Genomic DNA, 18507 nt, shown 5'->3' on the forward strand with positions numbered 1-18507 from the left:
GAGCAGGTTCAAGGAACCAAAAATGTATTGTTCCATGATATGATCACACCCCGAGGGAAGATCATATGCCTTTGTGGTCATATTATGGAGCAGTAAATCTCTGGTTCCATAGACCTGATTGTGTGCGGACCCGACTTTGGATTAATCTACGGGATATAGAACCTTCCCTCTACATAGCTGAGTATCGAAATTTTTTTTTTTTTTTTTTTTTTTTTTCAGGTCACTTTGGGGTCGCTTTAAACTTTTAGCAGCCAAATAAAGTAAACATTTCCTGCCGCTGGGGAAGTGTGTCTTCCTCAGCCTGGCAGGGTTTGCCGAGTGGGCAACTGGGAGCTTTTATAATTACCTGTCCAGATGGCGGGATCGGCTTCTTCTTCCACCACCACGGCAACGTTCTCCCGGCAGGTTTTCTCGGTTCCAATCACTTGATATGCTGTGATCAGGATCCAGGGGACAATGTCAGCTTTACAGCGCCACCCGGTGGTGGAAAAGGGGTGATGGAAGAGCTTCTTCCACCACCAGGTGGCTCTGTAATGCTGACACGGTCTCATGATATGATGTGATCAGGACCCAGAAGTCATGCTGAACGTTCAGAGCCGCGGGTGGAGGAAGACTGTAAGCCGTCTGGAGCAGGTAAATATAACTTCTTAACTGCCACACACTGGTTTGGCTGCACTAGGCAGCCAAACAAGTTATGCTGACAGAGGCTGTCACTGCACCAGCAGCTTTCAAACGAAGCATTTCATTTGAAGCTGCTGTTGGGTTAAATGACCGCTGAAGTGAGTGGCACACCAAAGTCCTTCCTGCAGTGCATTATAGTATAACACCAGTGTTGTTAGTATTATTATTGATGTATAATCCACACACATGCTTCTTGTGGGGGTCAAGTGGGTCTTAAAACAGAAGAAGAAGGCAAACTAAGCATTGCTTTTTTTAGTAGTAGGGCTTTTCGGTCTCTTTTAGTCTGCTATACTCTCCTTGTGGTTTTGGGTCACCCCAAGCTGCTTGGTTACTCTGTACTGGTCCAAGCCCTATCCCATAGAGGCACATCAATCCCTGCCATGCACTGATGAGGACCAAAAGTCCGAAACCGGCTGTCTACATGTGGAGTTGATGTGGTTATGTAAAATTTAAAGCTATAGGCTTGCTGTACACCAGCGGTTCTGGATGCTAGCCTGGCTTTCAAGGGGCATAAAGAGATAATTTGCATATTCAGTAGCGGTGCATTGTAGATAACCTCATATGTTCACTTAAAGCTGAATTATTGTAAACAAGTTGCCTGGAATCACTGTTTAAATGCACACCTCTTCTTCTTCTTCTTCCAGGACTGCAGTTTCAACCTTTAAAGACTTTGAACTGGCGTCCACCCAGCAGCGGCCAGACATGGTCCTCCGCCGGCGTTTCAGAGACTCTGTCCGTCCGGAGCACCCGGCCAAGTCCGTCCTTACCAAGCCCCGCACTAATAGACTGGTGAAGCTGGCGGTCATGGGCCTGACGGTAGCTCTGGGAGCGGCGGCCCTGGCCGTGGTGAAGAGTGCCTTGGAGTGGGCGCCCAAATTTGAACTGCAGATTTTCCCATAACCGGATCCCTCCATCATCTCACAGGGGTGGATGAAAGTGCCTTTGTCCCCTCTAACCCCTTCTTTTCACCAAGTCCGCTTCATGGCACCCAACTGCCTCCATCTGCCACTACAGACGCCACTACAGATTAACATTCGCTGCTTCGAGGTGCCCCACGGACACAACCCAAGCTTCCAGTGACAGGCGGGTGAGCCGTCACACCAATAACCTGTGTATAGCTGTACAGAGTCCTCATTCACTTTATGATAAATATGTAACTCCACCCGCGAGGTCTGCTTATTGCCTCTGCCCTGCAATACTTACATTAACCACTAGAGATCATCCATTTATTCTACAGAAACCCTCCAAGAGAATATATGGAAAGGTTTAGGGCCGGTTCACAATACAACACAGACGCAGAAACGGTGTGGTAAGCATATCCGCGCTGTTCACACCCCTCCGCCATACTGTCCACTGCTTCTGCTGACTCCTCCCCTTGTCCCAAAACCGATCAGACCCCGGCAGAAACATGGGGCTCCCTATAGGATTGTAAAAATATCAACTGGAGTTCAACCTAGCAACAAGGAGGATTCCCATTGGTCCACCATGAACCAATGTTTTTTTTGCAAACCAATGGGCTGCCTGTGCTTCTGCTGGGCTCCAATCTGCTGCACACCAATTGGTGGGTGTCAGCGATGGCGGAACTGAATCTACGGGACTGGTGAGTCATAGTTTTGCATGTGGTGATCAATCTAGTGGAAACGGACACCGCCTGTTCCTATAGGCTCCCATGTTGCATGTGCATTCCAGCATTGTGTTCACGTACTGATAGTATTATCGAGCTCCAGCATTGCGTTCACGTACTGATAGACCGTATGATCGAGGTCCAGCATTGCGTTCACGTGCTGATTGATAGTGTGACCGAGGTCCAGCATTGCAGTCACGTTCTGATAGTATGATCGAGGTCCAGCATTGTGTTCACGTTCTGATAGACAGTATGATCGAGCTCCAGCATTGCGATCACGTACTGATAGACCGTATGATCGAGGTCCAGCATTGCGTTCACGTTCCGATGGACCGTATGATCGAGCTCCAGCATTGCGTTCACGTACTGATAGACCGTATGATCGAGCTCCAGCATTGCGTTCACATACTGATAGACCGTATGATCGAGGTCCAGCATTGTGTTCACGTTCTGATACATTATGATCAAGGTCCAGCATTGCGTTCACATTCCGATTGATAGTGTGACCGAGGTCCAGCATTGCGTTCACGTTCCGATAGACAGTATAAACGCTTTGTATTCATAACACAAGACGCGCTCACCATCCAATTTAGCATTTTTTCTGTGTTTCAGAAAACCTGATTTTTTACTGCAGTGTGAATGGACCCTAATTATTGATTTGGCTCCGGCAACTGATTTGCTACAGGTCAACTGTGACTGCATTATATAAATGAACGATTTTCTGCCTGATTAAGAAAACGATTGGATGGGAAGTTATTGAATCACTGCTATCACACTATTCCTGCTGAAATCTTCTAAAAAATAAATCAAGCTGCTGTTCTGTTTAGCTTTGTACTGCTCTATGCTTTGCAGAACTAGAAAGCTGTCAATCGATCTGCCGATCTGTACCATGGCTCCCAGTCTTGCTTCAGAGATCAATAGACTGTCATAAATCTGGTTGGTTAACATCTGATTAGTAGAGACAGTGATTAGATTGTGATCATCATTTAATGTTTGGAATTTGAGGACGCCTGATTGGCTGGAAAAATTGACACTGTGTTAATCTGTGATTTGCCAGTTGAGGCCACATGATCATCTCGTACCTCTGCTCCCCAGGTGGACTTAAAGGACCTCTGTCGCAAAAATCTTAAAATTTAAAGTACATGTAAACATATACAAATAAAAAGTACAAGTAAAATGAGTCATAAATTACTTTTCTCCTATGTTGCTGTCACTTGCAGTAAGTAGTAGAGATCTGACATTCCCAACAGATTTTGGACTAGCCCATCTTGTTGTGGGGGGGGGTCTTTATTTTTAAAAGCACTTAGTGAATGGCAGTTGCTCCGTTCAACTGCCAAAAAAGTGTATGATGAGCAGGGAGGCTGTCCAGCATCATTGTATAAATCTTTTTAAGGGAATGTCTTTATAAAGAATAAAAGCCATGTTGAGAATCCCCCATGAAGAGATGTACTAACCCAAAACCTGTCGGTAATGTCAGATTTTTACTAACTACTGTAAGTGACAGGAACATGGGAGAAAAGTAATTTATGGCTCATTTTTACTCTGGAAGAAATGTACTGCTTATTTGTATGTGTTTTAAATTTTAGGATTTTCGCGACAGTTCCTCTTTAAGGTGCCTGATACACATATTAACTTTCCTGTTCAATTCCCAGCAGATTATTTCAATCTTAAATTATTCCCCCAAAATGTCCAATCCATTGAATTTCAATCGACTCTTTCCATAAATTGGTTGAAAGTATCGATCTGACTGGACTGAATTTTTAGGTCAAACACTGCAACACTGTTGTGTGATTTTTTTTTTTTTTTATTTTTATTTTAATTCCCTGTATAAATCCATTGAAAATCGATGTGAAAGGAATCAATCACGCATTGATCAGATTCTGATAGGAGACTGATCGATCGGATATGTGCATTGCTCTTAATCGAGCACTGTATGGCTAGCTTTATACAGGAAGCAGGAGTGACATGTCTTCATGATCAGCCAATCATATTCTTGCAAATCACTCACACATTTTCTTGATGTCTAGTAATGAGGGCAAATCTGGCACTGCACATGAGATGCATAAAAAGGGCTTTAATCCTTCCAAATTATTACAATCAGTTCTGTGACCTCAAAACGTGGTTTGCAGTTAAGACCTACGCAATCCTGTGGTGTGGCTGTGGCGATGTTGGAGCAGCGGTCTGCCTAACGTTTCGATCTATGAGCGTCTTCAGAGGCTTGTGTTGCACATGGCATCCCAGTCTGGGCATTTAAAGGGAAACTAAACTGAGAGGGATATGGATGTTTCCTGTTAAACAATACCAGTTGCCTGGCAGTACTGCTGATCTCTTTGGCTGCTGTAGTGGCTGAATCACACACCTGAAACAAGCATGGAGCTAATCCAGTCTGACTTCAGTCAGAGCACCTAATCTGCATGCTTGTTGAGGGGCTGTGGCTAAAAGTATTAGAGACACAGGATCAGCAGGAGAGTCAGGCTACTGGTGTTATTTTAAAAGGAAAAATCCATATCCTTTTAAGTTTAGGTTCCCTTTAAATACCAGAGGAAGATCCTATCTTTCCATCCACGCATCCCAGCGTCTGCTCTGCCAGGTTTCCTGGTGCCATAAGCCACCACTGACACATGTCGCCTACCAGGAAGCAGGGCTGTGGAATCGGTACAAAAATCATCTGACTACGACTACTCAGTGTATGAAACCGCAGACTCTGACTCCAGGTACCCAAAATTGCTTCCAACTCCACAACCCTGCCAGGGAATACCTTGTGTTCTACTGTTAAACTGTACTTCCTGGTAGGTGGGACGTGTCAGTGATGACGCACCTCACCAGGAAGCCTTGCAGAGCAGACGCCGGTACATGCAAACAGAAAAAGGAGAAACTCCCTCAGGTATTTAAATGCCCAGACTAGGATGTCACGCATGACATGGAGCCTCTTTAGATGCTCAGAGCGAAACGGTCGTTAGGCAAGCTTCTGCTCCCACAGCCACACCACAGGATTAGGTATGCCTTAACTGCAAACCATGTTTAGATGTCACAGAACTGGTTGTAATAAGCTGGAAGGATTAAAGTACAACTGTAGTGAGAGGAATATGGAGGCTGCCATATGTATATCCTTTTAAGCAATACCAGGTGCCTGGCTATCCTGCTGATCCTCTGTCTCTAATACTGTTGGCCATAGACAAGCATGCAGCAGATCAGGCGTTTCTGACATTATTGTCAGATCTGACGAGATTAGCTGCATGCTTGTTTCTAATGTGATTCAGACACTACCACAGCCAAATAGATCCACAGGGCTGCCAGGCAACTGATATTGTTTAAAAGGAAATAAATATGGCAGCCTCCATATCCCTCTCACTACTTCTGGCTTGTTACAAGCTCTTATTATGCAACACAGGTGCAATGCTGGCTTTGTCCTCTCTTTACTACTTATCGTTGTTTCCGCCTTGAATCCTGAACAAACAGAGGGATGTGGTGAATACCCAATTAGAAAAACAGTAAGCTCATCAAAGTGAAAAATAACCCTTTATAAGCAGGTAGCTGTAGTGCATGTCGCTTCATCTTCATACACAATTTCTCTTGATTTCTCTGTAGAATAAATGTCCTCTCTACACATGGCTAGCTGAACTCTGATGCATTGTTAGATATTGTTTTGCGGCCAAATAAAGTTGGTGAAGTTCTGAAACAGATGTGCTCTGCTATTGGCTGAGTGCCTGAACGGATTCAGAAGAAGCACTCCATACTAGCAAGCATTAATTGGGGGGTTGGCGCTTTTGTGGCTGGACTGGAGATTGTATTATCACTGCTGCTATTGTTCATAATATGGATTTATATAAGCCTGATCTCAGAAGAGCTCACAATCTAAGTTCTACCGTAGTCCGATATCCCTATTGCAATCTGGGGCAAATATATGGGAAGAAACTCAATGAAGGTACCAGTATATTTTGGGTTGTGAGAGGAAACTGGAGTGCTTAGAGGAAACACACACAAACACTGGGATAACATACAACCTCTATGCAGATAGTGTCCTGGCTGGGAATCAAACCTGGTAGCACTGCAAGGCAAGAGTGACAGCCTTTCTTGCATATATTAGAATATAAACTTAAGCAATTGGCACCTGTAATTTCCCATGATGCATCATACCTGAATATAATGTTCTGGATCAAAGCTTGGCTTTCAGGGGCATAAAGAGACGATTTGCATATTTGAGGGTGATGAACCATGGGAAGCCACAGCAGCTCACTTAAATTGTACCCAAGTTGACAAAAAGACCGACATACCTAAGCAGAGGGAAGCGCCTGGATCCTAATGAGGCTTCCCATGATGTCCTTTGGTCTCGTCGCAGAGCGCCGACCCTCCAAAGAATACAGAGAAGGGCTTAATTAGCATGCTCCTATTAAAGTACGAGTGTGTCCGCAATGCACCTGCGCAGTAAGCTGGAGCTGCTCATGCACCAGCGCCGCTAGTACGCAGACCAGACCCGGATTTACATCACAGCTGTTCTGGCACCCTAGACTCCGCCCTCCATGAGCCTACAGACCCCCACTGAACTGCACCACAAGTGTGCTGGCTGGCTGGCCCCGCTGTTACCTCTTCCCTACTTCCCCTGCCCAGCATAGGTAGCCACTTGTGCCATTTAGTGTTAGGGAGCTGATGATGCCCCCAGCTGAAGGGAGATCTCATCAGTGTAATAGAGCCAGGTGAGTAACCTCTCATTTACACTCTCATCAGGACTCTGCATAGGGAAGGATGGAGGGAGGCACTAGGGGAGGGAAGTGAGCCACTTTATCATCAGGCTCCTGTAGGCACGTGCCTTATGGGAAATCCTGCCCTTGGCACGTGCCTTATGGGAAATCCTGCCCTTGGCACGAAATCCTGCCCTTGGCATGCCATGCCGGGTAAGGGAACATTTTATAGTAGTAGATTATCTGTAAATGTATCGATATTCTACAACCAAATTGATTGCCAATACTTCACCATGACCTTACCTCTCCCTACACTTCGTGCATGCTATTGGTAGCCGCAGTTACCATATTGGGTGGTCCCGGCATCCGTTATTGTGTGCGCCCATTTTTGTGGATGGGCTACAATTAATTAGCTGCTCCATTTCAGACCCCCAAGCTCTCCACCCATGCCAGTGATTCCCCTGTGGCATTACCTGTACTGTAGAGACATCATGAAATGTTTTTATATCCAGGTTGCATGATACTGCCCTGGTCAGATGCCAGAGGCTGTTCTGAGAAGGAGGCGGAGCAATCACCTGCCTGGAGGGAGCAATTCAGGACAGGTGGATATGTAACCCTGCCACCTCCCCAATCCTCCATCATTCAGACAGAACCTGTCAGTTACTTTTTACATTTTAAAGACAACTGTAGTAAAAATAACATAACGAATACAATTGCTTGTTTACAATATTTAGTTATAGATTATTCAGTGTTTGCCCACTGTAAAATCTTTCCTCTCCCTGATTTACATTCTGACATTTATTACTGGTGGTGACATCTTTAGTTCTGCCAGGTGATCTGTACGGAATGTTTGTTACTGAGAGATCTATGCACAGAGGGAGATGCTGCTTGCTTGGCAGTTGGAAACAGCTGTTATTTCCCACAATGCAACGAGGTTCACACACAGCAAACTATCAGGCTCTAGGTCAGGCATGGGCAAACGTGGCCCTCCAGCTGTTAGGGAACTACAAGTCCCACAATGCATTTGCCTTTGAGTCATGACTGTAGCTGTAAGACTCAAGGAACTACAAGTCACACAATGCATTGCAGGAGTCTTACAGCTACAGTCATGACTCATAAAGGCAAATGCATTGTGGGAGTTGTAGTTCCTTAACAGCTGGAGGGTAAAGTTTGCCCATGCCTGCCCTAGGTCATGACATCACACTGTGGGAGGGGTTTCATCCCAATATCAGCCATACAGACCCCCCTGATGATCTGTTTGAGAAAAGGTAAAGATTTCTCATGGGAAAGGGGGTATCGGCTACTGATTGGGATAAAGTTCCTTCCAATCCTTGGATAAAGTTCCTGTTTAAATACCTTCTGTTTTATTTCCTGCTGTTACCTGGTGCACATTCAGTTTGGAGCATTATCTCCTTCTAGAAGATAGAATTGCAAAAAGTCCCTCCTTAGTGGGTGCTTACATCATGAAAATATCTATAAATTCACTCTTCTACGCCTCTTGGCAATCATTTCCATGTAAAAATATGCTATTGAGTTTCAGCCTGGCCTGCTGGCTGCGGTTTCATCCTGTGACTGCAGATAAGGTTTCTTGTCCTTAATGCACCTATGTGATGTGACGCATGTGACTGCCTATGTTATGGAAAGGTGAGATTTCTCATTGCTCATCAATAATGAGCGGGGGGAAATGTGCTAAGCTCAGGCATTGCGGGAAAGCTGCATCTGGCCATATGCTGAAGTCCCGCCACAGGTCACATTCAGCCAATAGCATGAAGCGCAGTCACAGATAATCACAGAAAATGGAAAGTCTGTATTTTCTGAAATGTGCTGCGCTTGATCTACACGCCGCTCAGGAAATACATTTTCCATCACAACTCGGTGGCCGCGGCTGACCTGCTGAGCGCACCACATCCAAAACCAGCTGATGAAGAGCACCTGTTCCCAGCCTTTGGTAGGGCACCTCTGTGATGTCTAGGGACAATAAAATTGCTTTTTGTTTTAATTAGCCTCCTGTGACATGGCAGTGGTCACTCAGTTTTCTCTTTGCAATATCACTGGTCAGTCATCCTGCTGTGAAATGGCAGTGATCACTCATAGTTACATAGTTATTTTGGTTGAAAAAAGACACGTCCATCGAGTTCAACCAGAGAACAAAGTACAACACCAGCCTGCTCCCTCACATATCCCTTTTGATCCAGACGAAGGCGAAAAAACCCTTACAAGGCATGGTCCAATTAGCCCCAAAAGGGAAAAAATTCCTTCCCGACTCCAGATGGCAATCAGATAAAATCCCTGGATCAACATCATTAGGCATTACCTAGTAATTGTAGCCATGGATGTCTTTCAACGCAAGGAAAGCATCTAAGCCCCCTTTAAATGCAGGTATAGAGTTTGCCATAACGACTTCCTGTGGCAATGCATTCCACATCTTAATCACTCTTACTGTAAAGAACCCTTTCCTAAATAAATGGCTAAAACGCTTTTCCTCCATGCGCAGATCGTGTCCTCTAGTCCTTTGAGAAGGCTTAGGGACAAAAAGCTCATCCGCCAAGCTGTTATATTGCCCTCTGATGTATTTATACATGTTAATTAGATCCCCTCTAAGGTGTCTTTTCTATACACTAAATAAACCCAGTTTATCTAACCTTTCTTGGTAAGTGAGACCTTCCATCCCACGTATCAATTTTGTTGCTCGTCTCTGCACCTGCTCTAAAACTGCAATATCTTTTTTGTAATGTGGTGCCCAGAACTGAATTCCATATTCCAGATGTGGCCTTACTAGAGAGTTAAACGGGCAATATTATGCTAGCATCTCGAGTTTTTATTTCCCTTTTAATACATCCCAAAATTTTGTTATCTTTAGCTGCATCAGCTTGGCATTGAGTATGATTATTTAACTTGTTGTCGATGAGTACTCCCTAAGTCCTTCTCCAAGTTTGATGTCCCCAACTGTATTCCATTTATTTTGTATGGTGCTACACAATTGGTTCGCCCAAAATGCATGACTTTACACTTTTCAACATTGAATTTCATCGGCCGTGTATGTGCCCATATAGCCATCCTATCCAGATCCTGTTGCAATATGACACTGTCTTTCTGAGAGTTGATGATACAATTTTGTATCATCTGCAAAAATGGCAACATTGCTCACTACTGCATCTACTAGGTCATTAATAAATAAATTGAAGAGCACTGGACCCAGTACAGACCCCTGTGGGACCCCACTGCTAACAGTCTCCCATTTTGAGTATGATCCATTGACCACAACTCTTTGTTTTCTGTCCATTAGCCAGTTCCCTATCCATGCACACAGACTCTTCCCCAGTCCTTGCATCCACAACTTTTGCACCAGACTTTTGTGTGGAACAGTGAACTCCCGTTCATGCCCGTCATATGCCATTGCAGTCTGGCCAGTAATCCTCCTGTGACATGGCTGTGGTCACTCAGTCTTTGCTTTGTAGTATCACTGGTCAGTTAGCTTACTGTGACATTGCAGGGGTCACTCAGACTTCTATGTTACTGCTCTGGTCAGTCAGCCTCCTCTGACATGGCAATGGTTACTCATCCTTCAATGATACTGCACTGGTCAGTTAGCCTGTTGTGACATGGCAGGGGTCACACAGTCTTCTATGATAATGTACTGGCCAGTCATCCTCTTGTGACATGGCAATAGTCATTCAGTCTTCTATGATATTGCACTAGTTTGTTGTTTCACAGTAGGCTGAGCGATCTTTGTCACGTCATAGGAGGTTGAGCCGTCTTTGTTGCGTCACAGGAGGTTGAGCAACCTGTGTCAAGTCACAGGAGGCTGAGCCTCCTGTGTTGTGTCACAGGAGGCTAAGCGACCTTTGTTGCAACACAGGAGGCTGAGGGGCCTTTGTTGCGTCACAGGAGGCTGAGTGACTTTTGCTGCATCACAGGAGGCTGAGCGGCCTTTGTTGCGACACAGGAGGCTGAGCGGCCTTTGTTGCGACACAGGAGGCTGAGCGGCCTTTGTTGCGACACAGGAGGCTGAGCGGCCTTTGTTGCGACACAGGAGGCCGAGCGGCCTTTGTTGCGACACAGGAGGCCGAGCGGCCTTTGTTGCGACACAGGAGGCCGAGCGGCCTTTGTTGCGACACAGGAGGCCGAGCGGCCTTTGTTGCGACACAGGAGACTGAGCGGCCTTTGTTGCGACACAGGAGGCTGAGCGGCCTTTGTTGCGACACAGGAGGCTGAGCGGCCTTTGTTGCGACACAGGAGGCTGGGCGATCTTTGCTGCGACACAGGAGATGGAGCGACCTTTGCTGTGTCACAGGAGGCGGAGCGACCTTTGCTGCGTCACAGGAGGCTGAGAAGCCTTTGTTGTGGCACAGTAACTATTTTGATGTCACAACCTCAGTGTTCTCTTACCAATTTATTCATCTGACAGGTACTGGCACAGAGGGCAGCCACAACGACTACAGCTCGGCCCCATGTCGTGTCCTTGTTTATTGGCAGCACCCACCCTGCCAGCAGTTACTGAGAGGAGCCCATATCAATTAACATAAGGGCTGGCTGCTCTGTGCCTCAGCTAATTGCACAGCAGAAAATATGTGTTCCAGTTCCATAGAGCCACCCACAGTCATATCCAGCCTAAGAAAGAGGGGATGGGGGGAAGGCATGAAATTGGGTCGGCTGGGTTGTAGCTCTCAGGCCACAGTCTAGACAAGCCAGGTGGCATAAAGTGAGCAAGGGGCTGTGCTGAACTTTACTGCTTGCCGTAGGCATGTGGAACAGAATTACTGTAACCGGACTGTGACTACCAGTTGGTCGGCTCACAGCAGCACCAACATTACGTCGGCATCTCAGGAAACTGCACATACGTCTAAGCAGGCCAGAACTTTAAACCTACTCTCTGCTCTAAAAAAATAAAACAGCATAATAACCTTTAAAGAAAAATATTTCTTTATTATAGCTTCTACAAATCCTGCAATAAATCTGCAGTTTGTCTACTTCCTGTTTTCATGGAAGCAGACATAGGGTTAACATCCTGTGTTTACAAATTAACTGCTCTGCTGAGGCAGCCAGCTGACACAGCTTATAGATCAAATTACACTTGTGACTAGTCACAGATGAGAGAGAATTAGACAGGCTAAACTCTAAATACATACAGGGTGCATTTCTCTCTGTTTTCCTTCTGTCCTGTACAAGCGATCAGGTCCACTTTAAAGACAGCCTGAAGCCTAAATTAAAACAAAAAAACAGATACTTACCTCAGGAGAGGGAAGGCTCTGAGTCCTAATGAGACTTCCCTCTCCTCTCCCTGTGCCCGGTCCCGCTCAGGATCCCCCGTAGCAGTCCACGGCCAGAAGGGTCATGGTTGCTCTCTTCCAGGTTGGGAAGACTTTGGCAGCCTTCGGAAGCACTCGGGCTTCTGAAGACCAGCCGCTCTGTACTGTGCATGCACAAACGCCCTCTCTCGTGCACTTACATGTGCGCAGTACAGAGCCACCGTTCTCCCAGCGGGAGATACAGACCGAGGAGTCTGCTGGAGATTGAGGACACCGGGGGGAGAATAAGAAGGCTCTACAGGACCCAGAGCCTTCCCTCTCCTTAGGGAAGCACCCGTCTTTTTGTCTTAATTTTATACTTTAAGGTGCCCATTAATAATACAATTTCCTGAACAATCGACTGCGATCGACTGAAAAATGATCATTCAGGCTCGCCGATGGAGGGGAGAACGATAACTAATCCCATAAGACCAAAAGAACTGTTTGTTCATTTGGATCCAGCAAACAATCTTACATCGTCGATCGGCATTAATGACGGTACCCGATCTGATCAATTGTACGATTAATGCTTCTGGAGATTGTACTGTTAAGAGGCGATTTTGCTAAGTTCTCAGACCAATTTGAAATGAAACAAAATGTTAATAAAACAAAAATATATTTTTTTTCTATATTATTGAGTGTGAAATTGGGAATACATAAGTCCTTCCGCATAGATGACTTATTCCATGTGAGAGCACAGGGGATACAAGTATAGCAGCTTACTAAATTACAGTAATGGGTTAATATGCGCTAGACAAGTGGTTATATAACTTCTAGCCTCAGCAGACTCTATATAGGCTCCATAGGTCTCTCTAAGCTGCAGGCAGCAGCTGCTCTGCCACCTAGTGGATATCCGGCATCACTGCAGTTCTATGTAGGTCAGCATTCCATAGAAAACAGGTGACGTCAGCACAAGCAGCAGCATACAGCTATATATAATAAATAAATAAATATATGATAATGCGTTCTGCCTCATATCCATGTAAAAAAGGAGGGTTTTTTCCTCTGTCCTTCAGCAAAAGTCTGCGTGTTGCTCTCTGAGGTCTGCAGGCGGCCTGAGACAGTTTTACCGCTCAACGCCTCCAGTCGTTGGGAGATTGCACATTCCAGCTTTTCCCGTAATATCTCTGCAAAGCCAAATTACCCAGAACTGTAATGGACTTGAGTTATCCGTTTCAACACTTGGCATAAAAGTGGTGTTACTGGCCATTTTATTATGATTATTGATTAGGTTCCACCAACATGTTATGCAGCATTGTATAATGAATAAGGGAGCAGATGATACTGAATGTTGTCTGAGGAGCTCACACTCCTACCATAGTCATAGTCTAATGTCCTACCATAATATTATGCATTTATAAAGCATTGACATCTTCTGCAGCACTTTACAAAGTACATAGTCATGTCACTGACTGTCCTCAAGAGCTCACAATCTAATTCTACCACAGTCATAGTCTAATGTCCTACCATATTATTATTATTATTATTATTATGTATTTATATAGCACTGACATCTTCTGCAGCACTTTACAGAGTACATAGTCATGTCACTTACTGTCCTCAGAGGAGCTCACAATCTAATTCTACCACAGTCATAGTGTAATGTCCTCCCACATTATTATGTATTTATATAGCACTGACATCTTCTGCAGCACTTTATAGCGCACATAGTGATGTCACTGACTGTCCTCAGAGGATCTCACAATCTAATCCTACCATAGTCATAGTCTAATGTCCTAACATATTATTATTATGTATTTATATAGCAATGACATCACTTGCAGCACTTTACAGAGTACATAGTCATGTCACTGGCTGCACTCAGAGGAGTTCAAAATCTAATCCTACCTGAGGGCTGTAACCCACTACAGCACTTTTTTGAGCATTTAGGGAGCGCTTTAAATCACTAGCGATTTCCCTAAACACTACGTATGCAGCATTTTGGGAGCGTTTGCGCTTCCATGTAAAGTATTGAAGCGCTGGCAAATCGCATTTGAGCATTCAGTCTGGCTTTGCTCAGGAATCATTATAGCTGAGTTGTTATAGCAGAGCCACAAGTGGGCAGGCTTGGGCTTAAAAAGACATCAGAGAAGCCAGACTGAATGCTCGGGGGATTTTATCAGGGCTGATAAGAAGCAGGCTGAGCAGTGAAGAATGAAACAGAGAGCAGGGTAGGTGTTTTCTCTAATGTTCCCACTGATCTATATGGTAAAATACATGAGGGTGCTTCGTCTCTGGTTCACTTTAAAAACGCTAGCAATTTGTAGTGGGTTCCAGGCCTTAGTCATAGTCTAATGTCCTACCATGTTGTTATCTAGTAAATGTATTTATATAGCAGTGACATGTTCTGCAGCACTTTATTGAGTACATAGTCATGTCATTGACTGTCTTCATAGGAGCTCAAAATCTAATGCACATAAAATAAGGTAAAGTCAGAGCACTGTGATCATGAAGCTATAAGGTGATATTTAAAGAGGGGACTTTCAAACTGCAGTTTTTGCCCCTGAAACTAATTGCTCCCAGGCAGGGTTATTGTTCCTCAGGGTGATTTAGCTGTCTTTGAACCTGTTTAGTTCAGCTACTTGTCTCTCGGGTTAGTCGCCCTGCTAATTTTCAGGCATTCGCCAGAATTACAACCTAAAGCAGATTATAAATTGCCGGTGATAACTACAAACTGAAAAATGCCATTGCTACACATTACAAATATTCCTCCTATTTATTGGCCAGTTCAATGGTACTTTGGTAAGAAAATCTGAACATCTTTAGAGTTCCCCTTTAAATGGGAATAAAGATAACATCACAGCCTCCATATTTCTCTAACTTCCTTAAAGTTATTGGGAATAGTTCATAAAAAAAAAAAGCTAGATACTTACCCAAGGAGGGGAAGGCTCTGGGTCCTAATGAGCCTTCCCTCTCCTCTCCTGGTTCCCGTTCCAGCGCAGGATCCCCCGTAGCAGCATTCAAACAATTTGGTCAAATGTTGCTCTCTCCGCCACCGAAGGGAGGCTTCGGAAGTCTTTGGTCCGCTCCATTCTGCGCACGCTCTCTCGCACACTAGTGTGTGCACAGTATGGAGCCCCCTGTCTTCAGGAGGACTCTGCTCCTAAAGACTTCCAAAGTCCCCCGCGGCAGGGGATTTGAACCGAGGAGCTACCGCTGCAACGAGGGCATCGGGAGAGGAGAGGGAAGGCTCATTAGGACCCAGAGCCTTCCCTCTCCTAAGGAAAGTATCTGGTTTCTTTTTTCAATTATTGACTCCCAATGACTTTAAAGGGAACTTAGCACTAGAGTTTAAAAATGTGTCAAATAAACCTCCCTTCTAATGAAGGTTTGAAAAATGAGAAGGCTTTTGGTGGTTCTGCATGCATTTACTTACCTATGTTGAGGCTGCTCGCGAGCATACAACCCATATGGAGGCATCCACCGCATATGAACCCCCAGTAGCCCACTCAGTTTTTAAACCTGCATTAGAGGGGAGGTTTGCTTGACAAGTTTTTAAACTGTAGTGCCAAGTTCCTTTTAAAGAGGACCCAAACCAAACATTTTTTTAAATCAAAATATTTAGTTGCACCACTCTGACACATACAAAGATAAATATACACTCCTACAAGCCTATGAGCATTTCAGTGCATGCTTTTCACCCTTCTCTTTTCATAACTAGGGTTATACAGGTGGCAGCCATTAGCAATTCCTCCTTTGCCATCTCCTACTCCACCAGTTTGCTGGATTCTGTCCCGGCAATATGAAAGGAAGGGAGCTGTTCATCCAATAAATGTAAAATATTTTATATTTGTCATCATGCAGCTGAAAAAAAGACTGATATTCATTATTATAATTTAGAAAATAGATTTTATTTCTGAAATCTTGTATTTTTAATTTGGGTCCACTTTAAGGGAACTTGGAGTAAAAGTGCCAGAAGTGCAGAGTAATTGCCAAGACACTCAGGCAATAACAAGGTACATAAAGCCCCGCACACAGCTCTGGCATATAGAGGTGCATCCCCTGCATGTACCCTGCACTTTTGACACTTTTAATGGAGGTGCTTTGAATATGTAATAAAACTTTGTTAATGCTGTACATTAACAATACTGTGTACAGCAACACATGGAGGTACCTGCTAGGCTGCTCTGTTGGCACTGACACTGTCAGACGCCTCAGGTACCAGCAGGGCTGACAGGAAGATATGCCAATGGGAGATGGCACTGGGGGAAGTAGTGCAAATTGTCACAGTAAAACCTGCATTTCACTATGGGCTTGAATCATTAAGCTGCTGCTTAAAGAGAAACTCCGACCAAGAATTAAACTTTATGCCAATCAGTAGCTGATACCCCCTTTTACATGAGAAATCTATTCCTTTTCACAAACAGACCAACAGGGGGCGCTGTATGACTGATAATGTGGTGAAACCCCTCCCACAAGAAACTGAGGACCGTGGTACTCCTGGCAGTTTCCTGTCTGTAAACATTGTTGCATTGTGGGAAATAGCTGTTTACAGCTGTTTCCAACTGCCAAAAAAGCAAGCAGCAGCTACATCACCTGCCAGCAGGAAAAAAATGTCACCATGTAATAAGTCAGAATGTAAATCAGGGATTTAAAAGAATTTACAATGGGCAAAAAACACTGACTAAATCATTTATACCTAATTATTGTAAAAATGAAGCACTTTTTTTTATTACATTATTTTCACTGGAGTTCCTCTTTAAACTGAACAGCATGAGATAAAATGTCCGTGCGGCGGCTACAAGCGGTAGTGCTGCATTAATCCGGTCGGATCCTGTGGCTTTCCAGGATGTGATCCCCGCATTTTGATTGGCCCAATAGACTGCCTGTCACTATAAGGCTGCATTTCCACTTTTGCGGTGCGAATCGCCGCGGTAAAAATTTGCATGCGGATGCGAATTTCGCATGCGGGTCCATGCGAATTTTCATGAAAATGTTCATGCGAATTCGCATGGATGACGATGCATGCGAATTTAACCATGGCAGTGCTGGTGTGCTTTTCCACTGTTTCTATGCAAATTCGCATGAAAATTTGCATACTCAAACCTCATGCGAATTTCCTATATAATAAATTGTTTGCGATTCGCATTGCGGTATGCGAATTCTGATGGCTCTGCCGTGCGAATTTTTTCTGCACAGAAAAACGCAAAGGAATCCTGACAAGTGGAAACAGTCCCAATCACTTGTATTGCTATGCGAATTTGCATGCGAAAAACGCATGCATAATTCGTGATAGTGGAAATGGGCCCTAAGTCAGAAATTTAGGTCTGACCCGCAGTGTTGAACTGGGAGCTGGAAAAGTTGAGGAAATCCACTTGCTGGACAAGCAGCAGTAATCAGGTGTTGCTGCTCACAGTGAATACTTGCTGCAGGTTTGTATTGTCCAGTCCAACACTGCTGACCTGTGTTCTATGATTTACTTTAAAGCAGGAGGGACAGCCATACTTTCCCAGGAATCTACACTGTCATACCTAGCTTGCTTTGTAAACACGTGAGCACAGCATAGATCATATTTCAGCAACTTCTGCAGATGGGTGAGGTGTATTTCCCTTCTCAGCCCCCTGTGACACTGAACTGTCCTCAGCCATTCAGTGAGGACCGATAATGTGGGAGGAGAGATAACAAGCTTCACTTTCCTATACCTTCCCTTTTCCTGTACCAGAATAAAGCCAGGCTGACTGAGATAAGATTAATTGCAGCAGAAACATTTATGATTATATTGGTATGCTTGCAATGCAGACTGCATGCAGATTACATAATAAACACAGAACAGTGGGTAAATGGAATTTGATTTTGTGGCTGACTTCCAGTTCTAGCCTTATAGTTGAGGGTGTGGTGGGGATGATTGGCAGCGGTAGCAGAAGCTGAGATCTTGTCTGCACGCTTTGTGAAATTTCGGTCTCCTTTCTCTTTAAGGTCCTAGAGTCACCCCGCTGCCACAGCCTCCCAGACTGAATTCCTTGTTAGCTAATGCAGCAGTGACTGCAGACACTGGTGCCCTTGTGCTCAGGTCTGCTGGAAGAGACTGCGGAATCATATGCTCTGATATCTCTATAAAGGGGGGCTGCATCCACTCTGATCTCAGCAAGCTGCAGGAGGAGAAGCACATAACAGAGCAGAAGGAAGCTGATTCATTATGTATGGAATCTCTTCTTCTGCCTGTCAGTGTAACAAAAGCCATGTCATGGCCCCGCAGTCTGTTACTGCGCAGACACTGTTCACTCACTGACGCTCT

At 44.7% G+C, this 18507-nt stretch overlaps 3 protein-coding genes across 4 annotated transcripts in view; 2 read left to right on the forward strand and 1 right to left on the reverse strand.

Moving 5' to 3' along the window:
• Positions 1-1843, forward strand: part of TBC1D20 (TBC1 domain family member 20) — a 29077-nt gene extending 27234 nt beyond the window's left edge. The window contains exon 8 of the mRNA XM_068264581.1: positions 1326-1843. Within this exon, the coding sequence (XP_068120682.1) occupies positions 1326-1581 (256 nt within the window). The 3' untranslated portion in view covers positions 1582-1843. The remainder of the gene's footprint in view (positions 1-1325) is intronic.
• Positions 1-18507, reverse strand: part of HCK (HCK proto-oncogene, Src family tyrosine kinase) — a 292459-nt gene that overhangs the window by 165951 nt on the left and 108001 nt on the right. The window lies entirely within an intron of this gene.
• C12H20orf96 (chromosome 12 C20orf96 homolog) overlaps positions 1-18507 on the forward strand; it is a 201969-nt gene that overhangs the window by 14218 nt on the left and 169244 nt on the right. The window lies entirely within an intron of this gene.

This window comes from Hyperolius riggenbachi, chromosome 12 (assembly GCF_040937935.1).
Source record: "Hyperolius riggenbachi isolate aHypRig1 chromosome 12, aHypRig1.pri, whole genome shotgun sequence".
Taxonomy (NCBI): Eukaryota; Metazoa; Chordata; class Amphibia; order Anura; family Hyperoliidae; genus Hyperolius; species Hyperolius riggenbachi.